This window comes from Arachis hypogaea, chromosome 3 (assembly GCF_003086295.3).
Source record: "Arachis hypogaea cultivar Tifrunner chromosome 3, arahy.Tifrunner.gnm2.J5K5, whole genome shotgun sequence".
Classification (NCBI taxonomy): Eukaryota; Viridiplantae; Streptophyta; class Magnoliopsida; order Fabales; family Fabaceae; genus Arachis; species Arachis hypogaea.
The window spans coordinates 135676051-135700618 of record NC_092038.1 but is presented as its reverse complement, the minus strand read 5'-3'; the positions used below and the strand labels follow the sequence as shown (position 1 = coordinate 135700618).

At 28.6% G+C, this 24568-nt stretch overlaps 2 protein-coding genes across 2 annotated transcripts; both read right to left on the bottom strand.

The window, feature by feature from the left end:
• Positions 1 to 12738: 12738 nt before the first annotated feature.
• On the bottom strand, positions 12739 to 14358 carry LOC112736078 (uncharacterized). Its single transcript, XM_025785432.2, has 5 exons — positions 13971 to 14358; positions 13802 to 13879; positions 13605 to 13704; positions 13213 to 13373; positions 12739 to 13058 (listed from the first exon to the last, which is right to left on the bottom strand). The coding sequence occupies exons 1-5, from the start codon at positions 14226 to 14228 to the stop codon at positions 12849 to 12851; spliced, it is 807 nt and encodes a 268-aa protein (XP_025641217.1). The 5' UTR covers positions 14229 to 14358; the 3' UTR covers positions 12739 to 12848.
• Positions 14359 to 15759: 1401 nt separating this feature from the next.
• On the bottom strand, positions 15760 to 18491 carry LOC112734130 (protein ENHANCED DISEASE RESISTANCE 2). Its single transcript, XM_025783341.3, has 6 exons — positions 18194 to 18491; positions 17882 to 18044; positions 17631 to 17759; positions 17297 to 17491; positions 16236 to 16358; positions 15760 to 16104 (listed from the first exon to the last, which is right to left on the bottom strand). Exons 1-6 carry the CDS (start codon positions 18352 to 18354, stop codon positions 15991 to 15993), a joined length of 885 nt encoding a protein of 294 aa, XP_025639126.1. The 5' UTR covers positions 18355 to 18491; the 3' UTR covers positions 15760 to 15990.
• Between the last annotated feature and the right edge of the window lie 6077 nt (positions 18492 to 24568).

Below are 24568 nucleotides of genomic sequence, written 5' to 3'. Positions count from 1 at the left end.
TGGTGTATTTCTGAAGTTCCATTATCTTCAAAACGATTTTAAAGTTTGATTTCAGAAACCATGAAAATCGAAAAAAACAAAGCAAGAATATAGAGAAAGAAACGCACGTAAATGACGAAGAAGAAATCAGTGATAAACGCAGGTAAAACAACGAATGAAAACGTAAAGAGAGAACGCACGAAGGAGATCGAACAAATTTGGCAAGAAACTCGAAAAATAAAACAAAATATTTTGAAAAATGAAAGTTATATATTCGCGCGTTAATTGATTTAAAGTCTGTTAAAGAGGCACGTAGCATTTAGGGGTTTCGTTTTCTTCAGGTTTAAGCTTGTAAGCGCAAAACACTTGTATGTATGAGTCAATAATATACTGTGACTTTAAAAAGGATAATTTATATACATAAAAACGTCTTATTCTATTAAATTAAAAAAGTTTTTAGCCTATTGTGTTTTTTTTTTATGTTTTTATTTTCAGTATTTTTTGTTTTTTAAGATTTTATAAAAAAAAATTAAAATAAAAAATAATATCTGAATATTTTTATAGAATTTTAAAAATAAAAATACTGAAAAAAAAAGAAACAATTTTTTGATCGAATAGACCTTTTAAAATTTTAATAAAATATTTTAGAGAAAAAGATCAAATCAATCTCTGATTTTTCGGTTTACGTACATTTAAGTTACTAAGAATTTAAAAATATATTTAAATTATTGACTTTTTTAAAATTTGGACATATTGATCTCCAAATTTAATTTGTTCAATTTTAAAAACTCTCTCATGTGTGCATCTTTATCAACTACTAGATCATTACAATGAGAGTTGCATTTGATTTTTTCGTTAAATCTAAAAGATCCAAGTGAACATGAAGAATCAATATATCAAAATTTTGAAAATATCAAAGATATAAATATATTTTTTAATCATCAATAACTTAAATGTCTGTAAATCAAAAAGTCAATGATAAATTATTTGTCCTTTTCTCAATATTTTATTACTTGGTTATTACTTGAAAACCTTAATAATTAGTAAGACCCTTAGAAAAACATTAACTTATATTCTTCACAATTCACAAATAAAAAGTACTATATTAGAAGGATCGCTACTACTCTCACCTATGGTATTCGCTACAACTTTTAATGTGATAACTCAAAAGGTCTTCCTTCCATACCTTTTTTTTATATATAGTATCTCTCAATCCAGTAAATTAAAAATTAATTTCGTCGAGTTTGATTTTTATTTTAAGAATTGATTAATAAATTATTACATATATAATAAAATTTGAACATTAAATAATTATTTAAATAAATAAATAAATTGACAATTTGACTAACCTAAATTAATTTATTTTGTAGTTACTTAAATGTTAACACCAAACTAAAATTATACTTCCATAGTTATTTTATTTCCTCATATAGGATAATTAGATATTGTTTTAAAGAAAGTAGTAAAATTAAGTAAAAATAATAAGTTTAAAATAAAAATAAAATTATATAATTAGTGAACCTAAAATATAATATATTATTCACGTTGTTTGTATTTTTTATTGTTCACTTAACCAGATTATAGATTTTATTAGAAGTTGGTTCAATTGAGTCCAGTTGGTCCAGCCATTCCCATCTAAGATTGCGTTTCAACGTCACTACAAAAAAAGTAAATAAATAAGGTCCAAATTAAATGATGAACCAAAATAAGTTATTTAGTTGTGTATATTAATCCCAAAAATAATAATGTCTATTTATTATATTTTTTAAACTTTTTTGGGTGTCTTATTATATTTTTTAATTGTCACATCTTATGATATATATCAAATTAGGCGGAAACACTTTTCTGTTTGGTATTTTTATCTCTATTATCTTTATCCTTCTTATATATTTGTGTCTTAGCTAGATACTCATTCCAAACACTACCACTTATATTTTATTAGAAACCACTTCTTGTGTGTTTTATTTATACTATCCTATTTAATTAAAATTACCACATCTGTTATTATCGTTAACTTCTCACTAATTAAACAGTCATTACAGATAGTGTAAATTAAATTTCTTTTTTATTCTGTTGGTATATCACAATCATACCAATCAAATCCAAGTTCGTTACACATCTATATTTTATTTGATTTCTAAATTTTTAATGAAATGATTAATCAAATCCATCAAACTTGTAAATGGGTAACTTAACACACTTGATAGAGGGGTGATTTTATTATCCACCCATGAATGGAAATATAATAATTATATGCAATGTGATATCATATATGGTTAACGTTAGGCCACGCTCGTAATATCAATTTCGATTTATTATTTAATTTCATGAATTTTATAAGACAATGTTATATTGGACCTTGAGGGGTATAGTGTACACAATAATGTAAACATAGATAACTTTATTTTATTTTTTGCTGTGATACTTGGTTATTATTATTGTGACACTAGCTGGACATGTTTATTCAACTAAGGATACGTGTTATTCATGGACTCATTGTGTCGTATTCATCCATTATTATATGATTCTTCTTTATTTTAAAATAATAAAAATTTAAATTTCCAATTTATACTTGAAAAAAAAGGAACAAAGTTAATGTTTAGAATTTAAAAATAAAAATTTATTTTTCACCAAAAACTTCTCATTAAAAAAGTTGATTATTCTTTTATACATGTACAGAGATTAGCCAAAAAAAAAAAAAAAAACTTTTGTTTTACCGGCCGCCATAGCCACTCAAGGGAGCTTTCATTGGCAATAGAATGAGAATCAATAATAATGCTTTATTTTTTGTTATTTGACTTTAATATATTGCATTTCAATTGCCCCCTAAATTAAAAATTAAACAAAGGAAAGGGACTATCGGACTACGGTATTAAAATTAATATATAGTTTTTAATGAAATTAATTTTCTTAAACCTTTTAATAAAATATTTAAACTGTCATCGAGTAATAGCTCAAATGGTGTAGTCTCCCCATACTCAATTAAAATGTTGTGGGTTTGAGTCTCTTATCTTTGGTAAAAATAAAATAAAATATTCAAACTAATTAATACAGATGATATCTCTTTCAAACTTCGATTTCTTGTAAATGCAACTATTATAATTTTATTCTTTTAGAACAATTTCTCTAAAAATGAAACCAAACAAATTTTAGACACTTTAAATAAAAAGAAAATAATTTTATTATTTTCAAATCCAAATGAAGTATATATGTAGTAAGAATTAAATCAAATAAAGTAATAAATAATTGAATAAAGAGGAGGTAAAAAAAAAAGTGAAATGCATAATTTACCAAATTAAGCTTGTGTTAAGAGTGAGTTAAGAAAAGGTTTATGATCATTTTGTGAAGTAGGGGTGGTTGATTTCTCCATTGTCACTTTCATGGAAAATGAGGGAAGCTTTATTATATTGAGGCTCCAACTAGTGGAAGATTTGGCAAACTAGATGTGAAGGGCCCCACTGAGTTTTATGGTGAGGTGGACCCCACAAATTAAAGGGGTCTTCATTGACCTCATGCCTTGATATTATTTGGTGTTTGTTGCAACAATTTCATTTCCACTTTTAATAAACAAGTTGCTTCGTACTATCAGTATTTGGTTTCATCACAAATGTCTCCAAAAGGGATTAATTGCCATGCGTTGCATAATTACATTCAAATCCTCTTTTTCTATTAATTAATTTTTATTAACGGTTTTTATTAGTAATTTTCTTTTTAGTCAAAAAGTGTAGGCTTGATTTTTTTTTTTTAATTAGGAATGAGAATGAAATTTACGATCTCTAAGTGAATATAGAGAGACTATCTCATTTGAATTATAACTCGTCGTCACTATATACATAAATCTTATTTTTTATGAAACTTGCTCTTGTATGTTTGTTTTTGTTTTTTTTTTTCAAATCTTGTATTATTCTAAATTTTTAGTATTTAAAAGTATTTTACCTTAGGATAATTTAGAAAATATATTTAGTTTTACAAATATTGAGAGTTTGATTTATATTAATTTTTCAGTGTTAGTTATCCCGTCAGATTCAAGTGTTTGAATGATTCTTTAAATAATGAGAGAGAAGATTAATAATAACAATTGATATGACAATTAATTATATAATTTTATAAAAGGATAAAAAAAAGTTTACACTATTAATGTGACAAAACCTTATTATTATTAACGAGTAATACCGAGTAATTAATTATTTTCAGTCAATATTAGTTAATTTTTAAAAAATTATTTTATTTATTTTAAATAATAAAATTTTAATTCTAAATTATAAATTTAAACTTGACTAATATTAATTAATTAAAAATTAATTATCTGTACTTTCTCATTTATGTAATATTCTTAGCAACAATTGGCCTATGATTTTGGTTGATTACTCCAATGCAATTTTCAACGTTAACTTTAGAGAAAAGTTTGTCACAAGAAAGAAGAATAATATGATGATGGTTTTTTATTTGTTATTATGACTTTTCCAATCCATCCAAATAAATTAGCTGGAAATCAATGAATGTTGAGGGATTTAAAATGAACACAATTTTGTATGGGGAAATTTCAAGTGTGAGCTTCTATATATATTACATTTCTATCTCCAAATTAAATTAATTAGGCAATTAATTAAGTAGACATATATAAGAAATTTTCTATTACCTAAGCTAGTTGTCGGAGCAAAGGCAAACCAACACCAACCAAGATTGGGAATATAATCATGAAAAATGATGTGTGTACACCCATGTGATTATGCCTATGGTTTATACTCTTCAACTGTAGCTACAAATAATAATGTCGGGATTTCGAATCCCGCCTTATACATGCAGTAATTTATTGGCCAACAGCAAACCCTTAAATAGAACTCAGTACTGCGACGGATTAGTTATTGATCTGTCAAAATAGAAAATACCGTGTAAAACAAAAAAAAAGCTACAAATAATAATGTTGCAAATAAAGAGGAATTATAATATACTCTTTCACATATGATCAGAAAATTTCTCCACTAAATAACAATCTCACCTTTTTTTTTTCTTTGGAGATATTGTATATAGTGAGTAGTAGAATTAGAAATTAATCAGCCTGTGTATCCTTTAATTCGTTATGAAAAATAACTTAGCTCCAACTAACAATGCTAAATCTTATTGTTATTCACATACATTCTCTTAATTTAATTTTCGTAGTATATAACTTAGGAGATATTTCTATATATAACTTTATATATATAGTGCTTTGGTATATGCTTTAAAAATATTATTTTCCAAGGTAAAAGGAACATCACATTATTTAAATTGGTCCAACGAGAATAACAACAACAAACAGAAAATGCTTCTGAGCTACAAAGAATGGACTGACAGTAATCTCAGGGCGTGTTGATAGCAGGGCAGGTGATGTCAGGCGTTATGGTTGTTTCTATGTTTTCCTCTTTGTAGCACCTTGACTTTTGCTCCACTGTTTGTGTTGAGCTTTCGTTGTTTCAAAAAAAAAGAGAATAACAACAACAAAATTATAAAATCAATTACATGATACGTGCTTTAAATATTTGTAATATAGAAAATTCAAGTATTATTTAAAAATTATTAGTTAATATTTTTAGAATATTTAATTTAATTTAATATATTTTTATTTTTATTTATTTATTTACTAGATTAGATTTTATGTTAATAGATTTAAAGTTTTTATTATTTTAACCTAATAAGAGATTATAAATACCTCCTAAACTATTTTAATCGTTATATAAGGTGATTAGAGGAGTACCAAAGCACTTTTTGATTTTGTGATAAAACTATAGTGTAGACAAATAAAATTGAGTGAGTCCTTCTTTTATTATATTGGAGAATTAGATAAAAAGTTGAGTGAGTTCCTTATAATTTTTAAATTATAGAGTAAACAAGTTAGATTGAAAAGTCATTTTTTTATTGTACCAAAAAAATTAAATTAAATTAAAAGAAGATTTATTGACAATAAAAAAAAAAACTAAAATGAATATTAAGTTATTAACACATCAAACCAAAAAGAATTTACACCAGTGTAATCATCTAGAGTAAACTAATGAAGTCATCTAAAGTTAATTAAACTATATAGTGTTGCAAAATATCTAAAACAGAATCAATGCAAACAATCTAACAACTTGTTATACTTCTTGACAGTTATCAGTTTTTTTCCCCTTTTATATCCTCAGTAAAAAATAATTATATTTCATATAATCAAGATTATTATATACATGGGGTGATAAATACATTACTATAAAATAAATCTCTTGGTTTTAGGAGACCAATATTTCATGTCTCTCAATTATTGCAACCAATAGCTGTCAAAGTTTAACACCACAGATATAGCATACCAAGTTTCGTTGGGTGTCACATGTCAAAATAACAATTATCCAATGAGCTTAATTTTCCATAAAATCTGGACACTAATTTCAACATTTTATTCTTTTGATATAGTAGTAATAGTTAAGGCTGTTTGCCAATACTTCTCGATTCGATTCATTAGTTTTGTTTCCGTTAATTTGATAACTAAAATTATCATCGTAAATCAAATGAACATACATAACAGAACCTAGCTACATTCACATTGGTTTTTTTTTTTTTTTTTTGGTCATACTTCACATTGGTTTTGTCTTTTATGAAAACCTTGACTACTGGTGCTCCGAGTTGGGCCTAGTCCATTGGGCCTTGTTGGGCCCTTAATCCTAGACCGTACTTCCACGACAAAAAAAATCACCATTACTTCCATGACCCAAAAAAAAAATAAAAGAAATAATCACCATCGTTTTTCCTATCTTGTACAAGAGTTAATCCTATTAAGACATAGGTTAATTTAGTAGTAAACATTTACTGTAAATTAAACCCTATTTAACAACCAATGTATAAGCATTTTGTTGATTGAAAATTGAAGACCTTATAAACAAGCTTGTTTTTGTTGAACAAAACTACTTATTTTACTATATCATGTTTAGACAAAAATAATTCCTTTGAATGTATTTTTGCTATGGTGAAAACTCAGATGCAGTCGACTTCACGTGAAGTTGATAGCTGAGAGTCGTTAGATAAAAATTTAGTCAAATCAGTTAAATCATCTAACGGCTCTCAATTATCAACTTCAGGTGAAGTCGATTACACCTAAGTTTTCACCTTTTACTATAGTCAAATTAATTAAGCACAATTACACCTTCATTCTACTTAAAACAAACCATATTTTTGTCTGAATTTTAACACTAATTATCTAAAGAGTGAACCGAAATGGACCTTTTATCTGTTTCATTAAAAAAAAAAACACTAATTATAGTGATGTTGTGTTGCATCAGTATGATTGAATATTTAATTTTAATTAATTAAAGCCCAAAATGTTCAAACCATCCATCATTCAGTGACTATTGACAATTTGACGGATATTTTATTATTTTATAAAGAGATGATGGTTGAGTGTATAATCAGCTACTATTATATTTCAATCAACCTCAATTTTGATTAATTAATCAAAATGGCACTATTTAAGAATTATTATTCTGTTTTATTGTTACTTTCATTATATTTTTAAATAATACCAAATTACTAACATCGTATTTTGAAATACATTTCACAAATTTAGCTTTTCTAATTAAAGTCATTTAACCATTTTGCAAATTACTATTTGTTTGTACTGTGAATAAATGAAATGTGAATCAAAGGTTCATTCTGATGAGAATCTAATTGAATCGGACGGGTTGGCTAGATTAATTAAAAATTAATCACCAAATTGATTTGGTTCAAAGTAAAAATTAATTGTTAATGAATCTGTTAAAATCTAAAAAAAAAAACGATAAAAAAATTTGGTATCGAATCAATATGATTTTTTTAATAATTAATTCCAAAAATATTACTTGTACATCAAAATTACATACTAAAATCAGCCACTAATATATTTGTATATAAATATATGTAGGTTTAATTTATTTTTAATGTGTATTTATATTCTAACATATATTTTATACTGATAGCTGATTTTGGTGTACACATAACATAATCGTAATTTAAAATAATAAAACACAAATAAATCTTTTTTTTTAAATATATTTTATACAAAAAAAATTATTTTATTATATTTGGTTCAGCCTTGATTAAATCTCAATTAAACTTGAAGGTATCAGCAACTAAGGCTGTAGGAAACAGAAGCAGCTTAGCTGAAGAGTAGAATGAGACATGAAGAATGGTGAAGAGTGAGAGATAGAGAGAAGAAGGTTCTATTATTGAACAGAGTGATCAATCAAATCAAGAGTTGAGATACAAGGGAAGTGCAGCAGCTATTTGTAGCTGGGGGTGGTTCTTCTAGAAGCTTCAGTAACAGCTAGTTAGCTAGAAGTAACTGACTAACTGAAACACTAACTACACTAACTAATTGCAACTGATACTAACTAATTGCAGCTGATCATAACTACACAATATACACGTGCTCCTATCATCATCTCTAGTTTTCTTTTCTCTTGTTTTCTGGAACATATACTTCTTGCTCCCTGGACATTTGTGTGACTTCAGTTACTCTCAATCTGTCTCTGAAGTGTAGGAACGCCTCAGAAGGGATTGGCTTTGTGAGGATATCAGCTACTTGGACTGTTCCAGGGATATGGTGTATTGTTATATCCTTGCTGATGAGAAATGATCTTCTAACCTTCTCCAGATCTGATGTGTGAGTGTACACCCAACCATTCTTGTGGTGAATGGTGTTGACATGGAAGCCAGCAGCCATGATTTCAGAAGCGCATCCTGCCGCTTCCACTTCTGAAATTCTGGATTTATAGCACCATTGGGAAGATGAATTTGGGGAATGTCTTCTCCAGTGAGATGGCTCAGCATGTTGTTTCCTTCAATTGTTGACTCTGCTTGATCCTTCCACTGCAAGTAGTTGTTTTCATCTAGCTTCATGGATATGGGAGTCGCTACAAAGTTTTGAGCCATGATTCTTGCCTGATCTATGATTCTTGACTGATCTTGATTCTGATTTGGTTGTTCACGGAAGCTATGGAGCCAAGAGCTCTGATACCATGAAGGTATCAGCAACTAAGGCTGTAGGAAACAGAAGCAGCTTAGCTGAAGAGTAGAATGAGAGACATAATGAGTATTTGTTGTTGCTAGTATTGGAGGAGGTGGTTCAGAACTTGTGAGTACAGTTTCTATGTCATTGATTGGAATTATAGTTCGGGTTGAGGACACTGCTACTGGCATTTGAGGACTGCTTACTGGTTGTGGTTGAGGAATTGTTGGCTGCTGTGTAGCAGCTGCCACTGTTGATTGCTGAACACTTAAGGGCAATGATCTTGATGAGTTGGTTGGACTTAATTGAGGTGTTGAGATTGGTGGCACAGTTGTTGGTGTGGATACTGGTGTTGGCTGAATTATTGAGGCTGAGACTGGGAGTTTTGGAATGATTGGTAGCTGTGATGTTGTTTGATTAGCTGACTCTACTGATGACTGTCTTTGTTGATTGAGCTCTTTGAAAGGGAATCTGTTTTCAATGAATACCACATCTCTAGTGATTATTGTCTTTCCAGCCTGAGTTAGGCATTTGTAGCCCTTGTGAGTGGTGCTGTAGCCAATGAAAGTGCAAGGTGAGGATCTGAACTCCAATTTGTGTTTGTTATAAGGCCTTTGATGAGGAAAACAAAGGCATCCAAAGACTTTGAGGTCTGTATAAGGTGGCTTTTTGCCAAACAGCTTTTCTGTTGGGGACATTCCATCAAGCACTGGTGTTGGCAACACATTGATTAATTTTGCAGCTGTACTGAATGCTTCTCCCCAGAATTTGGTTGGCATGGAGGCACCAGCCAAGAGTGTGAGGCCCATTTCAACTATATGTCTGTGCTTTCTTTCTGCAGATCCATTTTGTTGATGTACATGGGGACAGGAGAATCTGTGTTGAACCCCTCTTTCTCTTAGGACCTTTGCTAAGCTAACATATTCAGCAGCATTGTCAGATTGTAACATCTTTAGTTTTGTGTTTAATTGCAATTCAATCATTTGTTGGAAGTGATCAAAAACTGATTTTAGTTGAGCTCGAGATTTAATGAGATATAGCCAGGTAAACCTTGAAAATGCATCAATGAAAATTATAAAATACCAATTTCCAGAGCTATCTGCCTGGGGTGCAGGTCCCCAAATATCAGAGTAGACAAGTTCTAAGGGTGAGTTGTATATTGTATATGAAGGGGAGAAGGGTAATTGGTGTGACTTTCCAATACAACAAGCTTCACATGTTTCTTTATTAGATGGAAAAGAGAGATTACAGGACTTTAATACTTTTGACACTACATTTTGATTTGCATGTCCTAATCTTGCATGCCAAATCAGAAAATTATTAGACTGCATTAAGGAAGAAGTATAAGCAGAAGGAGGTGTGTTTGCAGCTGTGATGTTTCCAAATTTATAGAGGCCTCTATCAACATTCCCTTGAAGCAACAATTCTCTAGTTCCCTGTGATTTGATGCAGCATTTGTCAGCATAGAATTCAAAAAAGACTCTATTGTCACAACAGAATTGATTAACACTCATCAAATTCTTTGTGATTTCTGGAACATGAAGCAGTTTAGTTAATGTAAGTAACCTGGAGCTCAAATCAGTTTTAAAGCACATTTTACCAACATTATGAATATGCAAACCTGATCCATCTCCAATGACAACTTGCTCATTCCCAATGTATGCTTCTTTTTCCATGAGATTTTGTGCATCATGAGTAATGTGATGTGTGGCTCCAGAGTCAGGATACCAATTTGGATCTTGTACAATGGAGGGTGTTGCCAGAACGTTAGTGTAGTTAGCCTTTGGTTGAGTGATCTGACTGCTGCTTCCCTGCACATCATCCTTGTCATACCTATACCAGCAGAATCTTGCTGTGTGGCCAATTCTATCGCATACTTGGCATTGTGGTCTTCCACTTCCCTGCATCATTCTTCCTCGATTGTACTGTCCTCTATTGTAGTCACCATGATTATTGTATTCTTGTGTGAACCTTCCTGCATCTTGAGTCATTCTTTCTGAGTCATATGTGCCTCTGCCGTTTCCTCTGAATGTTCTTCCTGATCTGCCTCGAAAATTGCCTCTAAAGTTTCCTCTTGCAGTTGAATTTTGGGGATAGAGTTGGTTCTGGTTGAATTGTGAGTGCTGAGCTATATTGGCTTGTACAAAGGGTTCTGACTTTCTGAATTTTGCTAACATGCTTTCATGAGCTAGCAATAGAGCTTCTAATTCTCCTACTGTTATGCTGGTTGATCTTGCTAGAACTGAGGTCATCACGTTTCCATATTCTTCAGTTAGACCGTGTAGAATTGCATTGACATGATCGCTCTCTTTCATTGACTCTCCTACAGAAGCCAATGCATCCATAGTGCTCTTTATTGCTAAAACATACTCAGTGACAGAGCTACCAATATGAATCGTGCTTAACTGGTTCTTCAATTGCATTACTTTGGCCTTGATTTGGGATGAGAAATGATCTTCTAACCTTCTCCAGATCTGATGTGTGAGTGTACACCCAACCATTCTTGTGGTGAATGGTGTTGACATGGAAGCCAGCAGCCATGATTTCAGAAGCGCATCGTGCCGCTTCCACTTCTGAAATTCTGGATTTATAGCACCATTGGGAAGATGAATTTGGGGAATATCTTCTCCAGTGAGATGGCTCAGCATGTTGTTTCCTTCAATTGTTGACTCTGCTTGATCCTTCCACTGCAAGTAGTTGTTTTCATCTAGCTTCATGGATATGGGAGTCGCTACAAAGTTTTGAGCCATGATTCTTGCCTGATCTATGATTCTTGACTGATCTTGATTCTGATTTGGTTGTTCACGAAAGTTATGGAGCCAAGAGCTCTGATACCATGAAGGTATCAACAACTAAGGCTGTAGGAAACAGAAGCAGCTTAGCTGAAGAGTAGAATGAGAGACATGAAGAATGGTGAAGAGTGAGAGATAGAGAGAAGAAGGTTCTATTATTGAACAGAGTGATCAATCAAATCAAGAGTTGAGATACAAGGGAAGTGCAGCAGCTATTTGTAGCTGGGGGTGGTTCTTCTAGAAGCTTCAGTAACAGCTAGTTAGCTAGAAGTAACTGACTAACTGAAACACTAACTACACTAACTAATTGCAACTGATACTAACTAATTGCAGCTGATCATAACTACACAATATACACGTGCTCCTATCAAAACTTTTAAACCTTAAAATTTTTAACTCTATCGCCGATTCAAAGACACATTCAATTTTCAGAACCTTAATCAAAATAATATATTTTGAGAAGACTTTTAATTATACCTTATTTAAGTCCTTTATTTATATGCGATGAATTCCATCAATATAACCATTAAATTTAAAAATCTCACTACATAAATCAATCTAAGAAAGTTTTCCAAAATCTAGAATTAATTTTAGGAAAAGTATAGGTAACCAACAAGATTTTTGAACAATGTGTAAACAATGTGAATTAATAGGGTTAAAAGAGTAAATTCAATTAGTAGCATTACATTAGGATGTAGTGTATTTTCATTTTATTGATAGTTGTTCATGTTGTTCAAAATTTTTATTGTTCCCTAGCACTCCCCTTAATTTTATTCGAGCCATTTACTAATATTTTATTATTGATAACTTCTACACCAATAAGCAAGAAAATTAGACGAAAAAGGAAGACTCAGCTAAACAATATAATAGTAAACGGTATCACTATCATCACAATCGTCATTCATGAATATCATCTAATAGAAGAAAGTGTTAAAAACAAAAAAAGAGACTATAATTTATGAAGGTACAAAGAATGAATTGAGCTTGACGAAGCTTTTGCGCATTTGGATTATTACAAAAGAAATATCATGAAATATGAACGTATAAGGTTGGAATATTAATTATTATTCCAGTCAAGAATATAACGTCTAGGAATAAAGCTTAGAGAGGACAAAAATGGAGGCAGAGGAAGTTAACAGAACCGCAGCAAAAGAAGCGAGATCAATGGCAGTGACTAAGGGAATATCCTTCAACTTTTCTAATATTCCCACTTGAACAATCATCATCACCGCATGCCCTATTTTCGATTTTGCTTCCTCAACTGATTGCATCCCTGCCCACCCAGGACCACCACCTATCTGATCAAATAAATTTGATAGTTGAGAGTTGTTAAATAATTTGATATTTATAGGCTCTCAACTATCAACTTCACATGAAGTTAACTGAGATTCCACCGTATATTTATTCATTTCATAATAATGATAATCATTAAAGTTATTTAATTTGTGGTACCTTTGTATAGAAGAGATCAAGTATGTTTGATTCACTATGCATGGATGTTGCATCTTTTTCTTTCTTCTTCTTATTATTATTATTAGTAGTCCTTGACCCCACGAACATTGTGTATAAACCCGCCCCAAAAACCAGCAAGGCAGTTCCTACAAGGAACATGTCTAAAGAAAAAAGAGTATAAATTTAAATACATACAACTAGAAATTCAGATGTAGTTAATTTTACGTGAAGTTAATAGTTAAGAGTCGTTAGATAAAAATTTAGTCAAATTAGTCAAATTATTTAACTACTTTTAATTATTAACTTTACGCAAAATTGACTGCACATAAATTTTTACCGTATATACAAGTCTTATTCATATATATTTGTTGATTGTAATTTGTGAAACAAACCTATGGCTTCAATAAGTAGTTGAACGAGGTGATGCTGATCTAGCCTTTGACCCAAAGTATGGAAATAATGGCCGTAACACTCCACAACAAGAACACACCCCTTCATTAAATTAATTAATACCAACGAACCCAGATGTTATTATTACATAAAAAAAAAGAAAGAAAAATAAATTAAATAATATTATTATTGTTATTACCTCAACAAAGCAGAGTACCGAGCCAAGTAAAGATCCTGCTACGGCAAGCAGTGTAAAAAATCTGCAATCAATTATTGCCTGCAACCACAAGTAGTGAAGAAACCTAAGATTATATATTCTTAATTATTATATTAATTCCTTTATATTATGTTAAGTACAGAATTATTACCCTTTCAATGAGCATCTCGGGGTGTAAAATATTATTCCATGGCTTATTGATTTTGGCAGCCACGGATGGCGCCTTCACAGCCACCACTGGTTTTCTTTGTCCCTTATTATCTCCATTGTTGCTGTTCAATGAAGTGGCCTTGCTGCTTTGGTGCGTGCTCACACATTTGACAAAGCAGGAAGAAGAAGAAGAAGAAGAAGAATGAAGAAATCGAATAGGCCTATAATAATTAGTACTAGTGCGCAACAATCTTGCCATTGATTCACAATTGAATCAACAACTTTAATTTGGTCCAAGTAATAATATTATTATTATTTATGCTTTCGACATATATATACCACAAATATATGCATGCATGCATCAACAAAAGAGAATGAAGAATGAAGATTCGAGGCATATTATAGGTGAGTTTGGACACACATGTAACTCTCACGTGACAAATTCGGCTTGGGTTTTTCTAAAGCGTGTGGGCCCTTTAATTTTCCCATTTCCCAACAATTTCTCTTTTAATTTAAATATTTTATATAAATTTAATAATTAAAAATTATTAGAATTTATTTTTGATATACTCTAAAACATTATACATAATCTTACAATTACATTCATTTTTTGAATAATTATTCACATGATTAATATATAAAGTAGTTATTTTTACGTAATTAAATGTATGTGTAAAATTACTTTTTACTGAGAGTATATTAAAATTAAATTTATATTAATGTTGTTTTTACATAAAATAATTAATTAATTATATAATAGGGCACTTCCTTGTATTTTTCTGATGTGGTAGGGTGGCAATGCAAGTATGCAACCGCCATGTCATGTTGAACATATATTGATTGTGTCTGTGGCTATTATTTAAAGGCGATGGAAAATGAGAAAAGGTCTTGATGATTTTGGAGTTTTGTGCTTATATTTCAGCGTATGAGGAAGGTTCATGAACTACAAATCCAATTCCAACCAAAATGCTGAATACAGAATTGAGATATCTAGCACTTTGTTTGACCGAAAACAAAAAATCTGGCATCCCTGATTAGAAAATTAACTATTAATTTTGTTTGTATTTGATGAATTTTCGGAAAATGTATTTTGGACTGGCACCGATTGATTCGTCAACGAAAGCCCGGGCCATATTGTGTTTTGGGCCTTTGCAACTCGGTTAGGCCTAACAAAAAATTCAATGTAATGATTTCGAGTACTGCTAGGGAGTCAATGGCTTATTTGTACAATGTGTACAATGAACTATATGAGTTAGAAAATGAACATCACCCATAATATTCAGAATAACTATCTGAATACTAGGAATAATAAACATCTCATATCATAAAACTACTCATCCCAAAAATTTAAACTAATTTTGGGGTTCACCAAAGATCGAATTCTTGATCTTTTGGATCTAAATCTTTAATATCATGTCATGATACTACTCATCCCAGAAGCTTACACTAATAAAAAAAAAAATACTAATAATTATATCTTTAATACTCCCTAAACCTCCATTATGCACGTTATACAAATATTTCATTGGCTCTCTATACTTTCCCAATCATTTCGCACCAGTAAATATGGTGTTGTTGATCATTTCATATTATTATTCCTTGCTTTCCAATATTGTTATGCTCAGGAATGTGAGGAAAACGTTGGGACTTCTGTAAGGTTTTCAAGTATTACAGAAATATTAATATTTTAGTTGTTTTAACGTTAATTTGCAATAAATTAAAATCAATAATTAAAATATATAAAACACTAATATTTTTGAAACACATTATGGGAGCAATAACACGTCTACTCCAAAAAATACACATTTATACATTTAAAATTTTAATACCATAATTACATAACAAGATATTTGTATAAACAAAATTCAAACTTGTGGAAGAAATTAGCTTTGCTTCGTCCTTTTTCTGTCCTTTTTTTTATTTATTTTTTCTCTTTTTTTTTTCCCTTCAGTTGTTAAGTGAACCGATCTAGCACCAAATTCACACGTTATTCTAACCTTTTTTGACCATGCCTGCGTAAATCAATTTCCATTCTTAGCTACAATGGTAGGAATTTGGCCATGGTTAGCAAAATCAATCTTATTCAAGCGTAAGCTGCACAACACTTGCTCTGGAAGTTCCTCCTGTTTATGTGCCTGTGGAATAATAATAATAATAATAATAATAATAATAATAATAATAATAATAATAATAAAGGTATTAAAAAGTGAGCATTTGCCATGCACAAAATTATTCAGGAGTAGTGTCAAGGTCGTAATATATATACCTCAATAGTTAAACCTACATCGAGTATTACATTTTTTGAATGGTCTCGAATTGCAAGAAGCCCTTTCCTACATACATAGCTAAAGCGATGTATATCCAGATCAATTTCTAGATAATTAGGTCCCTGCACAATTTAAAAACAAAACAATATATATATATATTAATTAAAATTTACAAGAATGTGATGCATGCCCATTAGCAATTTACTATTTTAAATTGAGGTTCACCTATGCTACTAAAGTAAATGCTTTGTACTATAATATTTCAACAAATTGAAGTTATTATAAAACTATAGAAGTGTGGATTATTGAGAGAGAATGCACTGCCTACATGCAAAAACTATACAAGAGTAAATTACAAATTATTTTTATCATAATAGATTTAAAAGCGTCGGTACTTCTAAATTGACTCGACACTTATTATTATAGATTAGATTAATTCGACAAAATTACTAAACAATTAAATATTTTGAATAGTTTTATCGACCTAACTATTTTGAAGAATAGCAAAAGGGTGAGTTATTATTTAAATTTTTAAGATTTGGTCAAATTTTAATTTATTTTTTAATATTTTCAATGTCCTATTTTAATTTCAAAAAATTTTAAATGTGAATCAATGTTATCCGTTGTTAAATTTAACATGAAAAATTAGTATATTAAAAAATTAATAATATTTAATTTTAATACGTAAGTAAAATCGATTCATCAATAATCTCTAATATAAAAGTTTTTCATTTTATTTTAGGGCGTTGATAATTGATTGTTAATATTTAAAATTTTATACAAGAAAGAGAACAAGAAGAAAAAATGTTATAAAAAAGTTTTGGTTATATTTAGTTAAAATGCAAGAATAAGAAGATATGATTTAACTAATGATGTTGTTAACATTTACATTACTTGCTTTATACAATGTGTACAATGTGTACATATTAAACTCGTCTAAAACTTGTTAAGATAGAAATAAGATGTTTAAAATGTTAAAAACCAAATGATGATTTGGCTTAGTCGTTAAAAGACGAAAATAATATTTTATAATAATAAATAGTAATTAATTTTGCTATACCTTAAAGAAATTGTGATGAGGGCGTGAAAGCACTGGCTTGCCATTGTAGGCATCTATACACTTCTTCTCAGCAGCAGTAAGAGTAAGATCGTCTGGATTAACCACCCCAGCCAAAATTTTTAGCCTCTCCCTAAATGGAACCAAGTTGTCTTTCGTAAACCCTTGCACCTTGTCCATATCATCATTCACCAATTTCTACAAAAACAACCATTGCTTTCTTAATACAAAAATAATGTTATATTAATAGTATACTTAATACTATAAATTTTGCAAACAAATAAATACTCTGAAAATTCAAAAGATGAAGCATGTATAAGAGACAATAATATAATACCCGGATGCTCTCCTTAAAGTGTGGAGAAATCTGAGTGTCGAAATTTTCGGACAATTTAAAATATAATACAAGGCTCATTCCTTCTCCATCACCATCATTAAGAAACATGGATGGTGTGTATGTTGGCAACTGAAAAAGATAAATTAAAGATAAAAATAAAATAGAACACTTTAAGGCTCGTTATTATTAATAATTTTGATCAAAATGCAAAGAATGAAGTAAATGTATATAGCTTGAGATGGAGAGTAAACCTGTATATTAACAATAAGGAGAGAAGGTACATTCTGATGTTCTTTTACAAAGGGAAGTTCAAGATGTTGAGCAATGTGATTTACCTTCCTTGGACACAAAAATAAATCTACACCCATTGGTACATAAGGGCTGAAATCTGGAGCAGGACATTTCTCCTTATTTCTGCATATATAATTCTTAATTAATTATTGCCATATTCAAATATTACTCTAATTTTTTTTTTATAAATTTTCTGATACCATATCATAAAACTACTTATTATAAAAGTTTATGTTGTTAGGTTAAGTCCAACATTCAATTTGTTAACATGCCTGAAAAAATTTTCTCCGCGAAGATGGAAGACTGAAGGTGAAATTTGTGACCAAGAACCAGGGGGAGGCTTATCTTTGGTTGAACCAAGAACTTGAAGCCCTGCTTTAGGACGACGAGCAAATCTTTCAGGTGCTCCTCCTACCCATAACTGATTTAACATTTTAATTCATAACTCTCACAATCTGGATTTATGTATCTATTGTTGTTTGACATGAACTTTTGATCATGCATTGCCTTGACCTGTTCAAACTTCAAATAAAAATATTAGAAACAACAAATCATGTGAAAAGAATGCTACATACAAGTGGTTGGCAAGGAATGCTCCTAATCTTAGTCATCAATTGTTTTTACAGGTAATTTTAAATCTTCTATATATAGTGAAGTATTAATTCATTTCAACACACCATCAAAATTTATATATTTGGCCCCATTTTTATTGTATTTGTTTATTTATAAAGTGCCCTTTCTTTTAAATCTTCACATGCTTAATTAATTGTTTAGGCATAAATAACTTTAATTATTTGTAACCATGTTAAGGATACCCCCACCCATCATTATCTATAATTATTCCAGGACTTTATTTTGACCAATTTCTCAAATGTTCAAAAATCAAAACAGGGCTTCGTATTCTGCATTCCAATTCCATTTCCAATCAGAAGCCATTATATTGGAATCTGTCTTTATCTTTCCCTTCCAATAAGATGGCGACAAGCAAATTCCTTTTTCTTTTCTTCGGGTGTAACTGCTCTTTGCCGCAACAATAATGAAGCAAATAATTTTTTCGGCTTATTAACGATTCTGTGTTTTCTTGGTCTAAATATATGAGAATGTCTAAAATACTTTGAGTAAGTATAGGCCTAAGCGTACAATGTGTACAATGGAGGTTTAGAAAGTATCAGAGATATGACCATTAGTGTTACATTGTTCTATCAGGTTACGCTTTTGAGATGAGTGATTTCATGACATGATATTAGAGTTCTAGATCCGAAAGGTCAAGAGTTCGATTCTTGGTGAACCCAAAATTAGCTTATTCATCGACCAAATATTTAGCCAAAACCATTGGCTCCCTAGCAATACTCAAATACTTTTAGTCGGCTGTATCAAATTTAGTTGTGATGTATTCACAGTATAAAATAATTATTTTTTATATTAAATATGTGAATAATTATTTAAAAAAATAAATATAATTAAATAAATAAATAAAATATTTTATATCACATATACACTAAAATTAAACTCTATATTAATATAGGTTTTTTGTACTTTTTCATATTTAAAATTATCTAACCACGGTATTTGTTGTTATTATTTGCATAAAACTAAATTATATTAGGATCAAATTCTTTTAGTTTGAAATAAAAATATTAAATAATTAATATATTTTTTATTTTTATCTCATTCTTAAATCAATACTGGTCAAGTCTTTACATTTATCTAAAATATTAGTCTCCTAATGTTTTCTTTAAAAATATGATATTGAACTATTTTATTTTTATAGAATAAAATTTGATTTTAATGAAATTATTGCTTTGAACTATTTTATTTCCTCTTCTCACTTCTCATAAGTGACCCACTACTGCTGCCCATCCTTTGCACTGGCAGGCCTGAGCCAGACTATTTACACCTCTTTTCTAGCGTTCTACTTCTACAATTTTACTTCTCATTCGGTCCTATTTTAGTTCTAGTTAATTGTTTTTCTCTATTTTTGTTTTAGATTTTGGTTTTGGTTAATTTAATTTGATATTATCGTTAGATATTAAATTTTTCTTTTAAATTCTAATTGATTAATTAATTTTTTGAATTTTTTAAATTTTTTATTTTTTGAATTTTTAATGTTCTTTTAAAATTATCTGATAGTGATACCCAAGACAAAAAAAAAATTGCGGATATCGAACTCAATTCAATAATTTCAATACAGATCAAATTAAAATTTTCATCATATTTGATCTCATCCAATCCTTGACCACTCTTACTTTAAACAAATAAATTGTACCTATATCATTGTGTCTCAGTGTCTGTATTCTTTTGTTTTTGTCACTTTAAAACTCAAACGCACATCCAATAATTATAACAACAGGGCATTTACCGTATTGACCTCCAGTTTTACAATATTGTATTATAAAAAGCAATTTCTTTGATGAAATAAAGAAAAAAATTTTTAATAAAATAGTATAATTGATAAATAAACATATAATATAAAAAAAGTTTCAGTGTTTAATTAAATTTAGTTTTACTTATCAAATAAAAAAAAATGAATGAATCATCTTTTGAGTGAACAATAAAATCTGTATTGAGCCATATTATATCATCAAAAAGCATATTTATAATTATAATTTTATTGTAAGACAATTATTCCAATAAAAATGTCAAAAATATCTTTTTATGATGATTTTAATTTAAAAAGAGTGACTTATTTATTTTGTCACATTTTAAATAAAGATAATATTTTTATACCATATGAAAATCAAGTCTTATAATCTATTATCTAATAATTTAAATAAAATATTTTTACATGATGACAAATATAAAATCTTTATTAAAATATCCATCTTATTGTAATTCACAGTGACATCCACTATTTTAGGAAGAAAAGAATAATACTTACAGTTAAAAATATAATTATTTTTTATTTTTTTATTAACTTAAAATTTAACAAAAAAATAATAACAGGATATAATATCAAAATTTAATATAATAGAATATTAAAATGTCTATAACCAAAAATTTATAGTAGTTTAATTTTTATTAGATTTAAAAAAAAATAATATTTGACAAATACAAAATAGTCTCAGATAAGAGTGAATCTTTTTAATTTTTTTAATTATTTAATAAAATATTATCTTGTATAATAATAATAAATCATACTTTATCAAAAAATAAAAAAAAAATTTGAGAGAATCTATTTGGCACATACGCCATTGACCCTCTGAATAGCTATGGTTGTCATACGGCGTGGTGGCCAGTTATCCGTCTATTCAAATCACGTGTGTCATTTCAGTATAAAATAAAAATAAAAATTATTGATTAATTATTTTTGTATTGACATTGTATTAATAAGAGCTGGACATGTTTTAAAATTAAATTTATTAAATTGGTAATAAATATATATCCCGTTGTAATTAATAAGATATAATTAATATATAAATAGAAACATAACAGTGAGATAATACATGATCTCTTTTTCGCATTTAGCCACACTTTCAACAATGTCACGGGTATAAGTCACCACTCATCACGGGATCAAACCAAAACCATAATCTTTTGTCTTCTGCGTACACCACGACTCCCTTGGCTTTGCATGCCTTCTTTTATTTATTTCTTTTTTAATATATATTATACGGTTACTAATATAAATAATTAATAAATAAAACTAGGGATTGGATGAGATAGATCTTGACAACATGTGCCAAATCCAACTATCTTAAAATTAATTAATTTATGAATTTAATTTTAATATACTGTTATTATAAAGTAATTTTATATGTTATTTAATTAAATAAAATCATATCAGTAAAAATAATTATTTTTAACATTAACTGCGTGAATAATCATCTAAAAAAACGGATCTAATTATATAACTGTGTAAAATACATACAAATATTAAAAAGTCAATTTGTGCCTTGTTCTGTTATGTTCTTAAACTATTTTTGTTCCATGTTTTTGTTTTACTCCACAAGTTTAATATTCCCCTATAGGCTTCAAGTTTTGTATTATTTGGTACATATATATACACACTATTCAACCCTAATAAGTACTATTAAGTATATATATATATATATATAGACTATACAAAAGTGAAAACAACTTTCCATTCGGGATTCACAGTTATTGTAAAAAACAGTAGATATAATCATAATAAGAATGTGATTATGTAATAAAATAAAATCAATTACACTTGAATAGAAATTTTCATACATATATATATATATATATATATTGGTGGTGTTTGGAATTCGATACTTTGTGCTCAGCTCAATGCTATAGCAGAGACTTGTACGAGTTTTTTCCGTAGACGACACCGTAGATCCAAACAAATTCAATGAGCTGCTGCATCCACGGTAACATAACAATATATTATCCAATTCTATTTTTTTCAATTGCATATCCAATAAATATTTTAAAGATATGTTTCATAAAGACGCGTAAAACATGTTTTTGTAAAGATGTTTACGTGTAGTATTATTATTGGACGTATTAATGAATCGATTATTTTAAATTTTTTAATAAATTAGAATAAAATTGATTTTTTTTATAACAATAACAATAAATTTAATTTTTTAGGAATCTAACTGTATTTTTTAATTTTTAGGAATTTAAATATTCGTAAAACAAAAAGTCAGAGATATATTTGTCTCTTTATCAAAGAATTTAAAGATATTCAGTTTAAATTGTGTAATTTCGGTCGGATAACCGGATCTAATAATTATAATGCAGACAATTGAGTTTATTATTGTTGCTATAATAAACTGATTTTGTTCTAATAATTTATTAAAAAATAAATTATTAACTAGTTTAATAAAAATGTCTAATAATAACATAACACATGTAAACTTCTTTAAAAAAAGATATTTGTAGTGTCTTTATTAAAGTGGTCTTCATATTTTAAATGTTTGTAATACGAAGAATTTAAATATTATTTAAATAATTATTGGTTTATATTTTTAAAATTAGAATGTTAAATTTAATTTTATATATTTTAATTTTATTTATTTAATTATTAAGATTTTTTTATTTTAACTTAATAAGAGATTGTAAAAATTTTTTTAAACTATTGTAACCATCTATGATAAAATCATATACGGACAAATAAAATTGAATAAGTATCTCTCTTGGTATATTAGATAATTAAATAGAAAATTGAGTGATTTTTTTAATTTAATTTTTAGTGTGAACAAGATAGATTAAATTTGTCATTTTTTTATTGTATAAAAATTTTTAATAAAAAATTGAATAATTCTTTTTATATTTATTTTTAATTTATCTTTTTATTTTTTATTTTAATTTTTATCTTTTTATTTATGAGTATTTTTTTCTCGTATTATATTAATAACCTTCATTATTGAAAAAGTTTGTATTTTATTTTATTTTTAAAAAAATTATATTAAATTTATTGGGTTCCACTTAAGTGGGACTCGTATAGGGGTAGCAATGAGTAGAATAAGATATGGTTTGGATCCAACCCTAACTCTATTCGCGGGTTGAGATTTTTATATAAACTCAACTCTATCTTACCTGCAGGTTGAGAATATCCCAACCCTAATCCTACTCGCTCTTAATCTGCGGGTACTCGATCCTATCCGCGGGTTACAAAAAATATACTACATTATTATATAACTTGATGATAATTTAAAATAGAACTGATTTTTATGTAAAAAAAATATTAAATTATCAATTAGTAATTTTTTTTAGTGGCTAAAGATCTTTTGCATTTAGTGAGAGGTTTTTGATTCAACATCCACTTAAAATATATTTTTATATAAATATATAATATAAATATATATCGAGTACGGATTAATCGAGTAATATTAAAGATCAACCCGCATCTTACACAATCCGTACGAGAATCCTACCCGCATCCCATCCCATCCGTTGTGAATTAAATTGGTAATTCTACTTAAGCGAGTAAGATGGGATTAAATACTCACAAGTAGAATACATATTGTCACTCCTAAACTCTGGACCCAAAATTAAAAGACAAATGCAATGCGTTTAGACGAAACGGAAGCAAGTCTAAAAAGGCACTGAGTTCTTAGTTATGATTGTAATTGTATAATAATAATATTAGGAATTAGTATATTTTATGATTTGTAATTATTAATTAATTATTATTAATAATTTTTAATAATATAAAATTATATTTAATAATATAAAATTATATTTTTTTAATAATTAAATATTAACTAAATTTTAATAAAAATGTTGGTCTAAAAATTTAAATGCCTTTATATATTTGTATATTACCATATTCCAACAGCACATACACGATGTGTGCTTTCTCTAAAGTCGCTCTCTTACCACTTTGCATCCTTTAATATGTTATTTTTAATTCTAGTCATTTTCATTCTTTGAAATTTGGGAATGTTACGTTGCATGAATTGGCTTTTTCGCTTGAAATTTGTGATTGATACAGATTCTAAAATTGACCATGTATTGTATTCGCCATTTATAAATCAGTGGTCAGGGAATAATGATAATATACCCGGCGTTAGAAAAAGAAAATGCTGGTTTTATATATGGATTAAAAAACATATTGAGCCAAATGTCAATAGCCATTAAGCTAAGCATACTTCAATGGAATTTTTCAAACCTTGATGTAAGCTAAGCTGACATCGCAACTAATCAACATCAACCATATCGGTTGTGAATTATGCTTG

What these genes read in the sequence shown, in the direction of transcription:
- LOC112736078 (XM_025785432.2), bottom strand. Translation starts at nt 14,228, where the DNA reads ATGGCAAGATTGTTGCGCACTAGTACTAATTATTATAGGCCTATTCGA. An exon ending in ACTACTTATTGAAGCCATAG is followed by an intron (nt 13,374 to 13,604) that starts GTTTGTTTCACA and finishes TTTTTTCTTTAG; the next exon opens with ACATGTTCCTTGTAGGAACT. An exon ending in TTGATCTCTTCTATACAAAG is followed by an intron (nt 13,059 to 13,212) that starts GTACCACAAATT and finishes TTATTTGATCAG; the next exon opens with ATAGGTGGTGGTCCTGGGTG.
- LOC112734130 (XM_025783341.3), bottom strand. Translation starts at nt 18,354, where the DNA reads ATGTTAAATCAGTTATGGGTAGGAGGAGCACCTGAAAGATTTGCTCGT. An exon ending in TCCTTATTGTTAATATACAG is followed by an intron (nt 17,760 to 17,881) that starts GTTTACTCTCCA and finishes TATCTTTTTCAG; the next exon opens with TTGCCAACATACACACCATC. An exon ending in ACTTTAAGGAGAGCATCCGG is followed by an intron (nt 17,492 to 17,630) that starts GTATTATATTAT and finishes TTGTTTTTGTAG; the next exon opens with AAATTGGTGAATGATGATAT.